Source organism: Agelaius phoeniceus, chromosome 14 (assembly GCF_051311805.1).
Source record: "Agelaius phoeniceus isolate bAgePho1 chromosome 14, bAgePho1.hap1, whole genome shotgun sequence".
Taxonomy (NCBI): Eukaryota; Metazoa; Chordata; class Aves; order Passeriformes; family Icteridae; genus Agelaius; species Agelaius phoeniceus.
Window position 1 is genome coordinate 1,287,212 of NC_135278.1, and position 18,450 is coordinate 1,305,661.

General features: G+C 56.0%; 2 protein-coding genes across 5 annotated transcripts; both read right to left on the reverse strand.

The window, feature by feature from the left end:
* Window positions 1–173: 173 nt before the first annotated feature.
* CCNB3 (cyclin B3) lies at window positions 174–5,332 on the reverse strand. Of its 4 annotated transcripts, none has more exons than XM_077186189.1 (12): window positions 4,686–5,332; window positions 3,931–4,049; window positions 3,765–3,848; window positions 3,486–3,604; window positions 2,907–3,009; window positions 2,489–2,590; window positions 2,233–2,325; window positions 1,840–1,977; window positions 1,246–1,401; window positions 808–957; window positions 509–639; window positions 174–358 (listed from the first exon to the last, which is right to left on the reverse strand). In XM_077186189.1, exons 2-12 carry the CDS (start codon window positions 4,021–4,023, stop codon window positions 286–288), a joined length of 1,242 nt encoding a protein of 413 aa, XP_077042304.1. In that variant the 5' UTR covers window positions 4,024–4,049; window positions 4,686–5,332; the 3' UTR covers window positions 174–285. The 4 variants fall into 4 exon arrangements, with proteins under 4 accessions (XP_077042304.1, XP_077042302.1, XP_054497612.1 ...); XM_077186187.1 differs by having other exon boundaries at window positions 4,660–5,332; XM_054641637.2 differs by having other exon boundaries at window positions 2,489–2,587; window positions 4,660–5,330.
* Window positions 5,333–7,729: 2,397 nt separating this feature from the next.
* On the reverse strand, window positions 7,730–18,123 carry LOC129125771 (protein eva-1 homolog C-like). The gene is made up of 8 exons (XM_054641395.2): window positions 17,905–18,123; window positions 14,702–14,901; window positions 10,834–10,957; window positions 10,509–10,661; window positions 10,201–10,344; window positions 9,973–10,044; window positions 9,545–9,634; window positions 7,730–8,856 (listed from the first exon to the last, which is right to left on the reverse strand). The coding sequence occupies exons 1-8, from the start codon at window positions 17,984–17,986 to the stop codon at window positions 8,471–8,473; spliced, it is 1,251 nt and encodes a 416-aa protein (XP_054497370.2). The 5' UTR covers window positions 17,987–18,123; the 3' UTR covers window positions 7,730–8,470.
* Window positions 18,124–18,450: the final 327 nt, after the last annotated feature.

Here is an 18,450-nt window from a genome sequence, read left to right on the forward strand (position 1 = left end):
AGGAGGGAATTGAGAATACCTTTCCAGCCTTCACCCTGAGCTTCCTGGTCCCCACCAGTCACCGTGCTCTCACCCTCTGTCTCATCACAACACAGGGAAGTACAGTGCTGGGGCTCCAGTGCCAGCATGTACAACAAATACATTTTATTAACAGTTACACATCACTTTTTTTCCTCCCCCCCCCCCCCCGCCTCTTCCTCAGTTAAAATTACTATTACTTATGTACATGGTACCACCCTGCTTGAGGGTACCCCATTATTTACAGGCTTATTCACAGAGTAGGGGCTAGGAGCTAGTGAGTGTCTCCTCGAGCTTGAGCATGTCCATGGGGGTGACTTTGGCAACCTCAAAGAAGACCCTGGAAAGAACACATTGGCTTAGAGCTCAACCACAGCCCTGGCACCCATCCACCAATGCTCCCAGATCCCTACAGAAGCCCAGGGTGCACGCCAGTGGTGTCACTCCCTGCAGCAGGGACAGGCCTGAGACAGAGCCCCATGACTCTCACCTATGTGAGTACTTGCTGCGCACAGCATTCAGCTTGTCACGGGGCTGGTATGTGAGCAGGAAATTCAGCCTCTTCACCAGGGGGTGCAGGTCCTGGGCACTGTACCCACTGTAGTACTCCAGTGTAGGGGTCTGCAAGGGGACAGCAGGGCTAAGCTGTGTCCTCAATGACAGGACAGTCATCATCTTCCCTTATCAGCATCCAAATCTGATCATAGCCCTAGTGCATCACCCCACTCACTAGTCCATTGCGTCCCCCTGCAGTGCCTCCCAGGCTGCCTCGGCAGGGACAGTACTCACCCAGCCCCCAAGGTTCTTCATGGTAAGTGCCAGCAGCAGGCAGCTGGCAGCCAGCTTCGACGGGCTCTCACGGGCATAGTCGTACTCCTGCAGGGTCATCTCACAGAGGAAGCGGGCCAGCGTCAGTGTCTCCATGGTGGCACGGGCACACTGCAGCCAGTGGGCAGGGAAAGCGCTCAGCCTTTTGAGCAATGCTGCTCCCCTTCCCAGCCTTTCTAGGATCTCGAATGCAGCCTCTGGGGCACAGGTCAGGGATTACACACACCCAACCTATCATAGACCACCATCCTCACACCCCAAACGCTTTTGAGGGCACCTGGATGAAGTTTCCTTGCTGCCAGCTGGGAGCCTGAAGCCCCAGTGATGCGAGTCACTGTCCCCTGGAGCCAACAGAAGGGGTGCCTGGGGGCACCCAGCCCACCCTCTGAATGCACTCACCTTGGCAAAGCGGCGCAGGAAGCGGTAGGGGATGGGGATGTTGATGTCGAACTTGAGGGTGCTGAGGATGCTCATCTCCATAGCAATAAGCTCCTCCCGCTTGTAGGCATCATCACAGATATAGAGGAAGTCATCCACACATGGTGGGCACCGCTCCTGTAGGGGCACAACTGCTCAGCACCCCAGTGGGAGCTCATCCTGGCCTCACTCAGGAGATCCTAGCCACCCCACAGGCCCTGTGAGTGTTCACGTGCTGCTGGACTCAGCAAGGACTATTAACACCCTGTGGGACTTTTGTCATGTCCATACTCCTCCAGCCCTTGCCTTGAGCTCCATGCCTGCATTAAGTAAACTAGGGTATCCTGATGGTCTATGCAGAGCAGAGAGAAGCTGGCTTTCCAGTGACACCAGGACACAGGTTTCAGCCCATCATGACTGTATTTGCAGCCCTTGGGACAGGAAGGAGGAACATGACAGACATGCCACCCTGGCAGCTCTCAGGGCAGTAACCTGGCCTTCCCTAAAACCTCCCCAGGGACCATAGAGGCACAGCTCCTCTGAGTCTGCACCCCAGGAGAGTACACAAAGAGTCACCTCAAATTTGGAGGCAATGAGGATGGCAGTGGAGCCGATGAGCTGCAGCTTCTCTCTCATGCTCACCACCTCCACCAGGTAGTGGTCTACTAGCTTCACAGCCAGGTACAGTGTCTCATGGTTCAGCTCAAAGTTCTCCTTCAAGAATGAGAGTGGGGGTCAGAACAGAGTGTCAGACAGAAGTTAGGCCTGGCCAGCCCCTTCCAGGTCTCACAGAGGCCAGGGGTACCTATGGGCCAGGCTCAGAGGGAGGGATGTAGGCTCATCCCTAGCCCACACAGGGGGAGCATCAGCTCTGCGCTGGGAATGCTTGCAGGAGCCTCTGCTAGCACAGAGGTCACACATGCCAAAGGCAGCAGAGGGGTTGCTCTGCAGAAGGCTGTGCCCTCTCACCTGCACCTCCACCATCCAGTCCACAAGGATAGCACGCATGTCCCCACTGATGTCTGTCTGCTTCTCCATGTAGTCAGGAAGCATGAATTTTTCCTGCCAAAGAGCCAGCTGTCAGGGACATGGCAAACATCTCCACCTTCAAACAAGCCCCTTCTCACCCTGTGCAGTGGTCAGAGCCTCTGAGCAGTCAGTGGCCCTGCCTGCAGTCACTCCTTCCCTGGACAGGGCTGTCACCCCCTGGACAGGCATCACCCACCTCTCTTTCCCGCATGTATTCAAAGATCTCCTTGGCATACTCTGCATTGGCGTAGGGGTCACCCAGCTGCTCCTTGTCAATGTCCTCCACTGCTGGCACCTGCTGGTATGGAAGAGGCAGCAGTAAGGGGGAGGCCCTGTAAGTGCCAGTCACCTTGTCAGGGCAAGGCTGCTGCTCCTCTGCACACCCCTTTTCCACCTGCCTTCATCACCCTGCAGTCCCTGCCCCACTCTTTCCCAGGGGATGATTCTTGAAGCAAGATGGTGGTGCACTTTGCCCCCCCTCCCCAGCTTTTCATCACCCTGGCTGAAGTCTCTCCAAGGCCCAGAGCACTGCCTGGTGCCCGAGTAGCACTAGTGGCAGCTGCAGAGTGGTGCTGTGATGGGCCTGGGGCAATGCTGCAGCCCAGGGTCCCTACCCTCTGCTCAGGGGGCTTCAGTTCCTGTACAGACACTGGCTTCTCTGGCACAGGATCCACTTTGGGCTCTGCAGGAGCTGTTGGGGGAGTTTTCTTCATTGACCTGGGAAGGAAAAGAGCATAAATCATTGCTGGGAGAAGACCAAATTTCTTGGCTGAAAAGGGGCCTTCCAGAGACTCTTGCTGCTTCAGGAAGGGGCAAAACCACCCCTAAAATATCCCCACAGACTTCTAGAATCACTTAGGTTGGAAAAGACCTTTAAAGATATTGAGGACAACAGTTCCCCCAGCACTGCCATGCCCACCACTAAACCATGTCCCAAGGGCCACATCCACACGACTTTTAAATCCTTCCATGGAAGGTGACTCTACAACTGTCCTGGGCAGCCTGTGCCAGGGCTGGACAGCCCTTCTGGGGAAGAAATTTTTCCTAATATCCAACCTAACCCTCCCCTGCCACAACCTGATGCCATTTATAGTAGATATACTAGTTCCCTCCTGCATCTGGCTCAGCCTCCATCACCCAAGGGAAGCCCCATGGGACAAGTTTGCAGCAAACCCCTGCCCCCAGCTACTCACTTTTTTAGATTGATCTCGTTGTTCTTGGCCACCCCTAAGGTATTATGTGTCTTCTGCGCCTTGGGTGGAGCAACCTTCACTGACTCCTTCTTCCCTGCCACCACCTGGTTCTTGCGAGCCTGTTTGGGTCAGAACAGGGGCATACAGGGGCTGCAGAGTGGAAAGCAAGATATGCCCTGCAGGGAGACCTCTCCTCTTCCTAATGGGCATGGGGTATGCCCCCCACCATGGGGAGCTCACAGGGGACACCAGAGCCCCCACCCTCACAGAACCACTCACATTGGTGATGTCTCCAAATGCTGATCTCTTCTTGGGCCCACCCTGGGGTGAGGATGAAGACCGCTTAGCATGACAGCTCTCCTCCTGCAATAGAAGCTGTTAGAAGATGGTGGTCAGCTGCCCCACAGGAGCCCCCCCTGCAGCTCTCGCTTGGCTCGGTGCTCACCTTCTCAGGATCGACGTTCTCTGCAGCAGGACCTGCCTTGCCTGCTCGGGACTGCTTGGTGGTCAGCATCTTGGCATTGCGTGGCAATGGCATCCTTTCCCTTGGTCTCTGTGAGCAAGCTGGGGGCAAAGCATGATGTGATGGGGGCTACTGCCCACCTGCCTCCAGGGACACCCTCCCAGCTTGGGGCAGCACAGGGGGAGGTTTATCCCTCGTGGGGGTTAGCACAGCAGCACTGACCCCTTTCCTGAGCACGGCAGGTGAGTGGTGCCTCAAGACAAGCCCAGGCAAGGGACAAATCTGGCTAGAGCTGCTCCCAGGGAAGAAGGGACAGAGACCCCAAAAACCACCACTCACTCTGCTGGGTGAGGTGGTAGGGGGCACAGGCAATTCCCAGATTCCTGCATCCCAGAGAAGGATGCAAGGGCTTGCACTCCTCGGAGAGCTGGAGGTCTTGCAGATCCTCACTCTCCCACAACCCTCAGGGTCCCCTGGGGGAGTCGGGAGTCCCAAAGTTCCCCTCTCTCCTGCATCCCCCGGAATTCCCAGGGAAGACGGGGATCTTGGAAGCCCTTACTCCCTTGCATCCTCCAGGGTCTCCACGCCTGCCATCAACTACGGGCCCCAGCGCTGCCCACTCCCCCGCAGCCCTCGGAGGCCCCACTCCCCCATAACCGGGTGGGATCCCCCCCCAGTCACCCATGCCCGGGATGTTCCCTCCCCACTCACCCATGCCCGGTCGGCTGTGCCCGCACCTCCGGCCCCGGCGCTTTTGAAAGTAGCAGTTCGGTAGCGGCCGGCCAGCACTGGCCGAGCCTCGCCCAATCAGAGTGCGAGCCGATGCCAGGCGGCGGCCAATCAGCGGGCTCAGAGGGATGCAGTTGCTAAGGGGCAGGGCGGCAGGGTTTAAAATTCAACGCCGATGACCAATGGAAAGGCGAGTATGCGGCAGGGGCGGGGCGAGCGCCGAGCCGGGCGGGCAGCGATTGGTGGTAGCAGGCGCCGTTTAAATCCGTTCTGCGGGGCCGTCGTGGCGGCCGGGCCGCAGAGTGGGGGCGGCCCCGTCCTTGCCGTCCTTGCCGTCCTTGCCGTCCTTGCCGTCCTTGCCGTCCTTGCCGTCCTTGCCGTCCTTGCCGTCCTTCAGCGGGTGGAGCGGCCTCCGCGGGCAGCTGGCTCCGCTGCGTCCACTGCCTCCGTCCGCAGCCGTGGGTCCCAGGCCTCCGGGGCTGCCTTTTCCCACCGGGCTGGGGGACAGGGTGTGCTGGCCGTGCACGTTCCTTAACCCAGCGTCGGGAACAGAGGGCTCGGATCGCTTGGATAATCACAGAACGGTTTGGGTGGGAAGGGACCAAACGGTCCCTTAAGCTTAAGCTCAGCCCGTTCCACCCCCTGCCATGGGCAGGGACAATTTAGACGAGCTCAGGGTGCTCCCCGTCCAGCCTAGCTTTGGACACTTCCAAGGATCCAGGGGCAGCCACAGCTTCTCTGGGCACCCTGTGCCAGGGCCTGCCCACCCTCACTTCTCACAGGGAAGATATTTTTCTTATATCTAGTCTAACCCTTCTTTCACTTTCTGAGGCAGCACAGGAGCAGTGTTCATGTGGTGTTGTACAGGCATGACTGACCAAGTTCAGGGTGAGGCTCACTGGGACTGCCCCATCATCCGCAGCGACAGGGTCAAAGTTACCAAGGCACAGGTCAGAGTCACTGTAATATGGGGTTGTATGAGATACCAGCCGCTCATTGAACATCTGCTGAGAGTAAGAGCACTGTACATGTATCAAGGACCAGCCTTGAGGGCATTGCAGTTCCTGGGGAAACCCGTGCCATTCAGCCAGGCTGCCAGGCAGGGAGAGCTCAGAAAAGGCAGGGAGAGCTCAGGCTGTCAGTTGGCTTGGAGTCAATTTCATGTATCAGGAAAGGAATGCAGGAGACTCCTCACACCCACAGCTTGCTTTGTTCCTTGATAAACTAGTCTTGGAAAAGCCACCCACTTTTCATGTGTGAGACACACGATCCATATTTGTATCCTTGATGCTCAATGTATCACTCTGCTCCTTTGTGAGTTTCCAGCACAGTTCTTTGCTTTCATGCCACCACCATGCAGTGGTCCTTTGCCCTCAGTAGCTCCTGGGGGCTTTAGCACTACATTGAGCTCTGGCACAAGTGAAGCCCCCGCTGAGGTGAACTCAGCAGAGCACAGCACTGCAGCAAAGGAGAGCTTCCTTCGGCCACCAGGTTCCCAGAAAAACCTTTCAAATTCCCAAGTTTAGCCCAAGAAAATCCTTTCAGATATTTGCACACTCATGTGCTGCTGTTGTGGGTGGAGCTGATGAACCCCCTGGCTAGGGAAATACAGCAGTGCCAGCATCTGGGGGGATTTAAACCTGCTGCCCAAGGGCTACATGGGCAGGATCAGGCACATGGCTTGGCTGCATGCAGGCAGCTCTGATGCATCTCCAGCAGAAAGACCTGGATCATGGACAGCCAGGAGCAGAATTCTGCTCACAGGTTCAGTGGAGGTTTAAACCTGGGTCCTACACATCTTGGGTCCCTTCAGTCCCCAAAACTGGTCAGAATTGCTGCAGCCCCAGCCCACCTTGTTCCCTCCTTGGCCACTTGTCCTCTCCAGACCCAGCTCCCCCTGTGTTACTGCTTCTGTCTTTGGCCTGGGGGCTCCCTGGGGATTGCTTTCTGTTGGTTTGGGATCCTGTGGGATCCAGGAGCCTGCTTTTCCCTGTGCATGTTAAGGCAGTGCATAGCCCAGTCAGAAATACAGATTGGGTGCATACTGGCCAGGACACATCCAACTGCCAGTGGTTATCCTGTGGGATAAGATCCTCAGCCAAAACTCCAATCCAAGTCTGCCCACAGCCCTGTGGAGGCTGGGATGAGCTGCCTGCTTTGGGACAGGTTCACGTCTGCCTGTCCTGCCCAGACTTGGCACTGGGAAGCAGGCTTTTCCAGTCTCTAAAGCACTGCCATGCTGGTGCTCCTGGCAAGGCTCTTGGGAATCCCAGCCCTGCTTCAGGGGTATGACTCCCACCATGCAAGCTGAAATTGTCCCTGGACATGGGGCGTGTGGGGGAAAAGATGAGGAGAGCAAGAAGTGCCAAGGTGAAGCCATGGGTGTGCAGCAGGAGCTGTGCCAGCTGTCCAAGTATTGAGGCAAGGCTGTGGTCTCAGTCCTGCTCACAATCTATGGATGCTGGGGGGCAGCTGGAGGTGAGACCTCCGCAAGCTCTGCTTGGGCTCTGACATTCCCCCAGCAAACCCCCAAATCAGGGAGAATGCAGGTCCTTGGCTCCTCTCACTAGACTCTTGCTGTGTGCTGACTCAAGAGCATTTGTGCCTGGCATGTCCCTTTCGTGAGGAAAGCTGGGTTTCTGCTTCCATCCAGACTCTTCCCACAGCACTAAAAAAGCCTGTGCTGCCTTTTTGAGTTGAAGCAGACCCCAGCCCCAGCATGGCTTCCTGGCACTGCAGGACTGCTGAGAAGCCCCTCTGCATGGTATCTGGGGAGCTTGGCTCCAGGATTGCTTACCAGATAGGAAGCCCCAGGCTGAAGAAGAGCAGTGAAGACAGGGGACCATCATTCCTGGGACCCAGATGGACTGCTTTTCCCGTTTCTGTTCCCCTTATTCTTTCCTGTGGTAAAACAGGCCCAGCTTGTTGCTTCCATGGCCTAGTGCCAGAAGTGCTGATGGGAGGCAAGGTACTTCTCTGCACAGGGAGGGCTGAACTTTGCCTCGTCCTTTTTCCCCTTTTCATCACTAATGACCAAGGTCAGGGAGAGATATTGTGCCTAAGAGCTGTTGCATTTATTCACTGGATAAAAACACAGCAAGTTAAAACTTGGGGTCTCCTGTCACTGGGGAAAATAGAGAGGAAAGCATAGAGCAACACGGGATGACAGAGCTCCTGAATGCCTGCAGGTAGGTGAGACCCTGTGGTTATGCTGAGCTGCCAATGGCCCCAGCCTGGGGAGCAGCTCCCTTGGCACAGAGGGCTGGATGGCATGCACCCTGGTGGGGCTGTGCTGGTGATGCCTGCTGTGCTTGCACACCCACTCCACCTGCCTCTTCCTATGTCCTGGCCATTCCTGCCTCTCTGCTGCTGACATAGTGCCTAAGTGCAGGGTGTGTTTGCAGCCCAGGAGTGGAAGCCAGTACCCAAGGAGAAATAGGAGCAAGCAGCTTCAAAGGGCTCAGGATGGGCTTGGCACAGCTGATCAGGGTTAAACTCTAGAGCCAGACAATGCAAGCTGAGAACAGGGAGGTTAGGTTAGGGTTAGTGGCATCTGTGGCAAAGGACCCCATGGCCCACAGAACCATTGCACAGCCCCTCATCACACAGAGAGTCTGCATGTCACCCCCAGCTGGTGGAGCAGTAGATTGATGGACACACTGGAGCTGCCATGACCCTGCTGCTGCTCAGGATGCCCAGTCACCCCAAGGAGCCCAAACTCTTATGTCTCTCTGTGTTGGATCCCACTGAGCCTGCACCCCTCTGCTGCCCTCCAGCCATTTTCTTCCAGTTCTTATTTGGTGGCCGATTTGATCTTGTGTATGGCATATGGGCTTGACTCCTTGGGCATCCAGATCTGCTCCCCAGTGTGGCCCTGGTGCTCCACTGCTCCCTCCATAGCTGCCGTCAGCTCGGGGCCGAAGATGCTGTCAGTGGCCCGGTAGGTGCGGGTGAGGCGGCGGAAGGAGGAGTCTGAGGAGCTGTCATCAGGGATGTCTTCATCCTGCTCATCCCGCAGCTTGGTCCTGCCCAGCTCTGAGCTGCTGCCCAGCTCTGGGTCTTTGAGAGCCTCCCCCACCTCCTGAAGGAAGGTTGTTTTGGGGCTGATGATGCACAGCAGCAGCATGAGGCCTCCTGAGACTCCACAAAGAAAGTAGAGGGCAACTTTCTCTGGGACACCTGAAGGGAAAAGGAAAGAAAGACACCAGGGTACAAACTGCTCTGCAGTCTGTGGGGTATCAGTGCCTGCAAAGCCCCTCTGCCAGGCATACGGGAGTAAGAGGAGGGGAGCAGGGATTGCCCTCACCACCCAGGCTGCAGAGATAGGACAGACCCTGCCCCAGTGATCATGGAAGTGTCACCTGGACCCTCATCAGCACCCACCAGTCCTGAAATGGGCCTTTCCCCAAAGGAAACCTCCACTGGGACGTGGGGTAGGCAGAGCAGGGGAAAGAATAATCCCTTGGGGGATTAAATGAGTAATTTCCTCTGGCGAGGGAAATTTTTGCCTGCAGAGAGGTGGTCTCCATCAGTGCCTGCAGATAGGGCAGGAAGGAAAAGACCCAGTGGGTAATGTGGCCTGTTGGAAAATGAAGGTCCACAGGCAGGCTGTAGCCACACTGTGACTCATGATGCTGTGGGTCTTTGAGGCTCATTCCGCCTCTGAGCTCCCACCCTACCTGTCCACCCCAAACCCAGCATGGGTGCTTGGTGCCCTGCTCCTTTGTGTGCCCTGCTGGAGAGGTTTGGGGTCTGGCTGCCTCTGAGGTGAGCCCTGGGTTGAGCTGGGGCCATCCGTGATGTCAGCCACCACCCCAGCCTGTCCTGTTTCCCCAGGTGGTGCATGAGACCCAGGGAGGGCACATACCCCAAAGGTGAGCAAAAGCTGCCAGAGAACTAGTAAAAATCATGCGGTCTTCCTGGAGCCTGGAGAACCTGGGCCCTTTGTACCAGCCACCTGCAGTGACAAGGGGGTGCAGGCTCAGGCATGAGGTGCTCTCAGTGCCCTGTGTCCCAGGTGCCTGCTCCTGCCTGTCCTTCCCCATACCACGCTCCATCCTTCCTGCACAAGTGCTCTGCTGTCCACAGGGATGACTCTGTATGTCTTCCTCTCCCTTGCTCCCAGCAGATGCCACCTCCATCCCCTCAGAATGGGCACTGACCAAGGGATGGTTTCCACCATGGGACAGGGATGCTAGGCTGGTACCAGGGATGCAGACATGGAAGGGCTGGTTCACCCGAGCACAGACATGGTGCCCCACTGCTTGTGGTGTAACCTTCCTCCCCCCACATTACCGTGTATGTAGTCCGAGAGCAGGAAAGGGTCCGAGTTGTCAGGGCCCACCTCCTCCAGCAGCTGCTTGGGCACTGCAAGGAGAACACATGCCAAGCATCACCACCCTTCTCCTCCCCTGCAGTCCCTGCTTCCCTGGGGGGTCCCATACCCCTGCCTGCCTGGCATGGGGTGGGCAGAGACACTCCACCAGTGGCCCTTGTGCCCCTGGCTCTGTGGGGAGCTCTCACCACAGGTGTAAGAGACTCGCAGCTGCTTCTTCATGCCAGGGAAGCATGGGTCTCCGAAGGTGGCCTTGTCAGCAGCCACAGTGCAGTTCCCCTTGCGGTGGCACTTCTTGGAGACCCTGCGCAGAGCATCTGGAGCCACACACTCTGCAGAGACATGATGCATGGACCCGTGGGCAGAGCTGCTTGCCCCCTCCCTGCTGGGCATCAGCCAGCAGAGGCCAAGGGACACAGGTACAGCCCAGTGGTGGACTTGTGCCATACTCTGCATGACTCCTGCCCCATTTCTGTCTCAAACCATTCTGGCATACCTATATAGGGTTCTCCAGTGTTCAAGACATCGCATTCTGGTTTGCCCTGCAAGAATCGTCCATAACTTGCAGAATAAATGGCCAGGACGGATTTTGGTCGACACTGCAGCCTGAGCTTGTCATTCTCGCACACGGTCTTGACCCGATGGTTCCCTAGGGAGTGACATCGCTGAGTGCCCTGATGCATCCTGAATTACCTCTCTTAGGCCAAGGGAAGCGTTGAAATAGGGCTGCAAGGTGCAGGAGCAGCCATGCTCTCCTCCCTGCCCCTTTCTGAGCAGCTGAGGTCAGGGAGAGCCCATGCCCAGACCGTGCTCCACCTCACCTGGCCGGCACTTGTAGGAAGCGATGAGATACTTGTGTGTCCCAGGGCATGGATCTGGCCCAAAGACCTGGCTGTGCACTGAGAACTGGCACCACTGCTGGTCCTGGCACTCAGCCAGCAGCTTCTGGAGAGCAGAGTGGAACAGGTGTGAGTTGGGTGAGAAGTCCTGAGGCTGTTCTCACATCCTGTGCAACAGTTCCATCACCAAGCTCAGGGAAGTGGCCTCTCACCCTACAGAAGTGTCCCATAGCTGCTCCTGCCCACCCCTAATGCAGACATCCCAATTCCAGTGCCTGTTCCTGAACCAGTTCCCCTCCTGCACCCACTGAGCTGTGTGTCCTACACAGCTGTTACTACCTCTGCTGGCATCCCAGTAACATACCGTACCATACTGTACCATACCATACCGTACCGTACCGTACCGTACCATACCATACCGTACCGTACCATACCATACCATACCATACCGTACCATACTTTACTGTACTGTACCGTACCATGCCATACCGTACCATACCATACCATACCATACCATACCGTACCATACCATACCGTACCATACCATACCGTACCATGCCATACCGTACCATACTTTACTGTACTGTACCGTACCATGCCATACCATACCGTACCGTACCGTACCATACCGTACCGTACCATACCATACCATACTTTACTGTACTGTACCGTACCGTGCCATACCGTACCGTACCATACCATACCATACCATACCATACCGTACCATACCATACCGTACCATACCATACCGTACCATGCCATACCGTACCATACTTTACTGTACTGTACCGTACCATGCCATACCATACCGTACCGTACCGTACCATACCGTACCGTACCATACCATACCATACTTTACTGTACTGTACCGTACCGTGCCATACCATACCATACCATACCATACCGTACCATACCATACCGTACCATACCATACCGTACCATGCCATACCGTACCATACTTTACTGTACTGTACCGTACCATGCCATACCATACCGTACCGTACCGTACCATACCGTACCGTACCGTACCATACTTTACTGTACTGTACTGTACCATGCCATACCGTACTATACCATACCATACCATACCATACCGTACCGTACCGTACCGTACCATACCATACCGTACCATACCATACCGTACCGTACTTTACTGTACTGTACCGTACCATGCCGTACCGTACCGTACCATACCATACCATACCGTACCGTACCGTACCATACCATACCATACTGTACCATACTTTACTGTACTGTACGGTACCATGCCATACCGTACTATACCATACCATACCATACCATACCATACCGTACCATACCATACCGTACCGTACCGTACCGTACCGTACCGTACCGCACCATGCCATGCCATGCCATGCCATGCCATGCCATGCCATGCTATGCCATACCGTCCCGTCCCGTCCCGTACCACGCTGTACCGGACCGCGCGTCTCTAACACCCGTGCAGGGGCGAGCTGACACGACCCCCTCGGCTCGCGTCCCCGCTGTCCGTGCAATGTCCCCGCGCGGCCACAAGGTGGGGACGAGCATTCACCCACGGGCCGGTCGGGCCCCGCCCGTGACCGAGGTGGCCGCGGCCCCTCTCCCTTCCTGCGCACTGGGCCAGCCCGCGAGCGGCGGAGGCAGGCCCTCGGCTCTGCCAGGAGTCCCTGGGTAGCCCGGCCTTGGGTGGCTGTGGGACTCCCTGCCCCTCCGTTTCCCCTCTTTGTCCCCACAAGTCCCACAGCAGTGGCTCTGTAGCGTAGCAGAAGCTGCCGGCAGAAGGGAGGGGTTTATTCCCTTGCTGCCGCTTCGTGACTCAGGCCCGGGGATTCCAGAATCCACAACGGAGCCTCTTCTCATCTCTCATTATCCTCCTCTGTCCCTGTCCTTCCCGCCCAGCTCAGGACTGAGCCTCCGCTTGGTCTTCACTGCCTGCCAGAACGGAAATTCACTAAGGAAACACAAGCAATCTCTGTTCCCAGTGGCTGCCTAAACAGAGCTGAGCTTTGGCTGCAGCTTTGCTCTCTTTGCTCTCTGCTCCAGACATCCTTGCTCCTTAAACAGCAGCATGTATTCCAGACCTGTGCCAGCATGGCCACCCCACCTTTTACCCAGTACAAACCTGAGCTACACAGACCTGCTCTCAGACCTACCCTTCAATTTCCAAGCACCTCTGCCAGGCCATACTCTCCATCCTGCACAGAAGGGGATCCTGACCTGTGTTTGCAGGATGGCTCATAGGACCAGCCTGGTGCTGTGCCAGCATGGTCTGGCTTGGTGCTTGCAGAGCTCCTGGAACATGCAGAATCCCAGAAGGGGATGTATGGTTGGAGCAGGACCAAGCAGGAAAGCCCTGTGAGCTCCTAAGTATTGGTACTGGCTCTTTCCCTTTTCTTGTAGGCAGCTGCAGTCACTGGCTTTGCAGCAGGTTTGCCCCAGCCCTAGCAAGGAGCTGGAACAGGGTCTTAGAAAAGCAGCGTATGAAATGATGTCCCCATCGAGGGACCTAGGCATTAGCTTTGGGGACGTTTCATCTCTTTTCTTCGGTCAGCCTCTGCTTTCCTACCCTTTCCCCGCACCAACTGCTGCCATCAAACTGTCACCCCTTTGGTCTGCTTCACTAATCCAGTCTCTGGGACCTGCCAGCACAGATGAGAGCTGCTTCTGGCAGCTGCCTACTGTCTGTGCCAACCCCAGGGGATGCAGCCACAGGGGTGAGTGCAGCATCTCAGGGCGTTCTGTCTCATTTCATGAACCCAACAGCCTGGCTACGGCACTGCCCCTCTCCCAGAAGCCAGCCCCAGATTCCAGCACATTCTCTGAGCCTGCTGCTTCCTGTGGGATTGCTCCAAAAGTCATCTCAGGACACAGCAGTGCCTCCTGCCAGGCTCTACTCTGGAACGCATGGCAGAACATCTCTTTCACCGTTAACTTCCAAAAATGGTCTAGGAAAAGGGCCCCACAGTGAATCACAGATGATACAAAACTGAGAGGAACTGCTGACTCCCTTGAAGGCAGGGAGGTCCCATAGAGAGACCTCAAGAAATTAGAGGACTGTGCAATCACCAACCACAGGAAATTCAGCAAGGTAAAGTGCTGGATTCTGCACCTGGGAAGGGGCAACCCTGGGTGTATGGACTGGGTGTATGCTGCGGGTCCTGGTCAACCACAACCTGAACATAAGTCAGCAGTGCCCTAGCAGCCAGGAGAGCCAAACTTGTCCTGGGGGAGCATCAGGCTCAGCCAGGCCAGGGAGGGGATTATACATGTCTGCTCTGCATGGGGCAGACTCACTTTGAATATTGTGTGTAGTTTTGGTCACCATAATATAAGAAAGATATGAAACTATTAGAGACCATCCAAAGGAGGGCAACAAATACTGTGAAGGGCCTTGAGGGGAAGCCTTATGAGGATTGGCTGAAGATACTTGGCCTGTTCAGCCTGGAGGAGTCTTGAGGGGGTCCTCATTTCAATCTACAACTTCCTCATGAAGGGAAGAGAAGGAGCAAGCACTGATCTTTCCTCTGTGGTGACCAGTGACAGGACCCGAGGGAATGGGCTGAGGTTGTGTGAGAGCAGGTTTAGACTGGATGTTGGAAAAAGGTTCCTCTCACAGAGGGTGGCTGGGAACAGGCTGCCCAGAGAAGTGGTCTCAGCACCAAACCTAACAGAGTCCAAGAAGTGTTTGTGATTCTTTGATTCCATTATTCTATAATCCTGATGCTGATGAAAACCTCCTCATGGAATGGTGAGGTTGCATTGCCTGCAGCCCCCCTGCCCAAGCAGGCAGCTCAATGATGTGGAAACAGAGGGTTGTGCAGCCTGGCCCCTGCGATCCCTCCCTTACCAGGTGGGCAGTGGCAGACGTGCATTCGGTGCTCTCCTGGGAGGCATTGTCGGGGCTGGGGCAAAGGTTGGTGCTGGGCACTCGGCGCCCATAGAAGGCCCCGAGGATGCTGATGGTGGTTTTGCGAGGGCAGACGATGAGGAGCTGCTCTCCATCACAGGTGTGGGCAGTGTGGTTCCTCAGCACCTTGCGCAGGTACCCTGGAAGGGGAAAGCAGGGGTGGCATTGTCCAGAGGAGACACCAGGGCCACAGCAGTGGTGGCACTTGGGCACCCAAGTGCTGGTGGCAGTGAATATATCTTGAGGCACTTATGGAGTGAACAAGATCAGAGAAGAACAGCAGCAGAGAAGATGGGCTTGCAGCAAACCTTTCATACAGCATTGCTGCCAGGAGCCTGGAAAGCAGCACAGAATAGCTGAGCTGGTTAGCAACAGGAAAGGAAAGATGGAGGCAGTACAGCAAGTCAGAGAAGATGGAGAAATCCTGTATGGAGTTGTCAAGTGTTTAGAGAAAATTAGGCTTGTTATGGGGCCACGGTGAGGAGAGAACAAGAGTGAGCCAGAGATGGTCCCCCAGTGATGATCCCTGGAGTCAGGGTGAGGAGGATGCTCTCTGTCACAAGTCTGTCACAAGTTAAGCCATGAGCCAGATGAGAGAAGGGTCCAGGGGCTGCTGCAAGCTCCCACAGCTGGCTGGTCAGTATGGATGAGTGTGAGCCACAAAGTCATCACTTGAGCCCAGCTGACCTCAGTCTCTGCTGAAGAAGCCCAGTGTGTTGCTGCAAACTATTCCTGGCCCACAACCCTTTCAATGGGAACTGGCCCTTTCCTCCTTGAATTCCCATCACAGAATGCTTCTTTCTTTCAGTCCTGCCTAGTTCATGTCCCAGACTACTGCACCTGTTGTTTTCCCTGCAGGGGACAACGAAGTGGGACTGTCCTGTGCAGTCTCCCTAAGGGCTTAACATGCAGCATTGCCTCCAGTTAGCATTGGCTGTAGTGGGTGGGCAAGGAGTCTGTTTTAGTAAGAGCTTTTCAAGCTGCCAGGTGCTCTGAGCAGGCACCAGTTGCTGGAGAAGACTGAGGAAGCAAGAAAAGCTGACAAAATGTGATGTGTAGGCCCTGAATGAAGCACTTTGCATCTTTGAATAAAACAAAACCAAAGAGGAAGCATCATAAGCAAAGGGGAAGCATTATTTTGAGACTTGGGAGACTGCAGCAGGGCAATATGGGGCTTCTGAGCAGATCACAGACCCCAGACCACAGCTCTGGGGTCTTTGGGGGAACTTGCAGCTCAGCCCCAGGGCAGTGCTGGGGCTTAGGGCAGGACATCCACCCCGTCCCCCAAACCCCAGTGTGTCAAACTCCTGCAAACCAAGACAAGAAGGTGGGAGCACTAGCTCCACCCCCCCCCCCCCCCCCCCCCAGGCTCAGCAGCACAAAGGGCCCCTTTCACCTTCAGTGCTGCCACTAACCCTTCAGTATCTGCAGTCAGCATCCCTCCCTGGGATGTCAGTGGGTGCAGCTGGGAGCTGCCTCCAGCCTGGAGTTAATCTCTCCCTTGGCATTATCTCTCACAAGCTGGGATGAGCAAGTGGGTGGCTGCAGCATCCCAGAAGCCCAGAAGCATGCCCTCAATTGCTTCTCTGCATGATGGAGGAAAGAGGAGAGGAGAAGTACAGGAGGGTAGATGGCAGTAGACAAGGTGTTCTAGCCAGGTCAAAGCTCCAGATGCAAAGATGCTCTTTGAATGGCACAGAGCTGGATCAGACCCTTGGAGTGAAGAGCTCATGAAGAGGGGACAGGACAAACTGTCCTGTCCCTCTCCTCTGGTTGCCCCATATCACTGGATGCTGGGGCCTTTGAGGGGCACAGGACCCTGCCCAGGCTGACAGCTCCCATCCCCTTCCTCTGCATCCCCTGCAGCAGTCTCACACTTGCAGCACCAGCCCCACACCTGGCAGCAGTCAGATGCTCCTGAAGGTTTCAGAGCCACCCTGGCCTTGACCTCTGCTTAGCACTGACTCCAAACCTGCCTGCCTATACCCAACACTGCTGGATGTAGGGCTGCCTAAACTCCCCACTGCTGGGCAGCCTTGGATCCAGAGGGCTCAGACAAATCCTATGGATGGCAGGGAAGTCGGGGAGAAATATAAGAAGAAATGGGTTTCCCCAAATCCAGCCTTGAGGCAGCCACCCTGTTCTGCTGTCATGCCAGCTGCAGGCACCAGTATTTTAAAATTGAGGCTCAAACATTGCCATGGGTGCGGAGGTTTCTCCATCACACTCTTTTGGGCCAGTGAGCAGTTGTGAAGATGTTTTTTTGGGTGGAGCCATGTCAAGGAGGCTGTAGGCAGACTTTGTGAGTGATTCTTGCCAGTACAGTGACTCAATCTCCGGTGCTGTGGTTGTGCCGTTAGCTCTGCCCCGATGAAATCACATCCTCCTCACCACAGCCCACGCTGCAGCATCAGGCTTTCACCCACCTGGGCTTGGTTGAGAAGATCGAAGTCGTGCATGGCTGTTTTCAGATGATCCCTGGGGAATTCCTGGTGCCCAGCCTGCCTGCACCTGTCCTGACTGTTCAAAGAGCTGGGACAGAAGGGATCCCAAATTTCTGCCTTGTCTACACCTACAAGGTTCACTGGCATAGCCCTGGGGAGAGCTTCTGACCCATGCTGTATCCTGTGGCAGGGCACCCTGCAGCACCCCTACTCATGAGTGCTCTAGCTGGGGCACAGCCACCAGCTCCATCTAGGGACCAGGTACAGCTTCAACCCAACTCTTCCCTCTCCTCAGAGCAGGGAAAGCTGGCAGGGTAGCCCTGAGTTCTCCTTCAGCTCTACACACTGCCCAGCACCAAGGACATGAGCAGTGTGGCTGAGGGGATGCTCAGCAAAGCTCAGGGACTGGCTTGATGTTTGTTTCTTTGAATTTCTGCCTGCAAACTGTCCAAGAGAGCTCAGCAGAGCTGGGGAGCCACTCTCATGCACACCAGGGCTGTGGGATGTGTGCAGTGTGTTTTCAGAGAACAGCCCGGTGTGGAGATAAAGAAGTCTCAGCATTTTGGGGAAACTCACTCTGGCCTGCCATGGCTTATACCTCACTTGTCCCTACCCCACCAAAGTGCTGTCGCTTCTCTCTCCCATCCTACCAGCGCAGTTCTCAGCATCCCCCTCCTCCCCGCCTTCATCCTGACTCACCGGACAGCTCCGGGCTGGCCTCCAGACGCACAGCAAAGCAGAGGAGGACCGCGGTCACTGCTGGCCTGAGCAGTCCGGCCATGGCACGGCCGCCGTGTCCCACCCGGCAGCTGGCACCAGCCGGGCATCGGCGGCGGGCGGTGCCGCGGGGCTGACACTGCGCGGGGACAATGGCTCGCTTCTCTGCCCTGCCGAGGTCCCGGCGCTCGGCGGGCACATGTGCACTCACTCTTAGCCTGCTGCCCAGGGCCAGAGGCTGCTCGGGACAGCTGGGTCACTCTCAGCACAGGAACACTTCCCCCAGGGCACCCTGTTACGGGTGAGCCGCGCCTTGGCATCCCATTGCTGGCAAAGAAACTGACAGCCCCTTTATTCCCGCCTCTGTTTCCCCTGGACAGAGGAACAGGGCTTGACAAGGTTTCCAAAGTGCCCCCAGTTTTCTCCCAGACACGGTGAGACAGAAATCCAGATAAATGTGTGCTGTAATCTCAATCTCGGCAAATGTCCGGCCATTCACTCTGTGAGGAGGAAGGGAAAGGCTCCTTG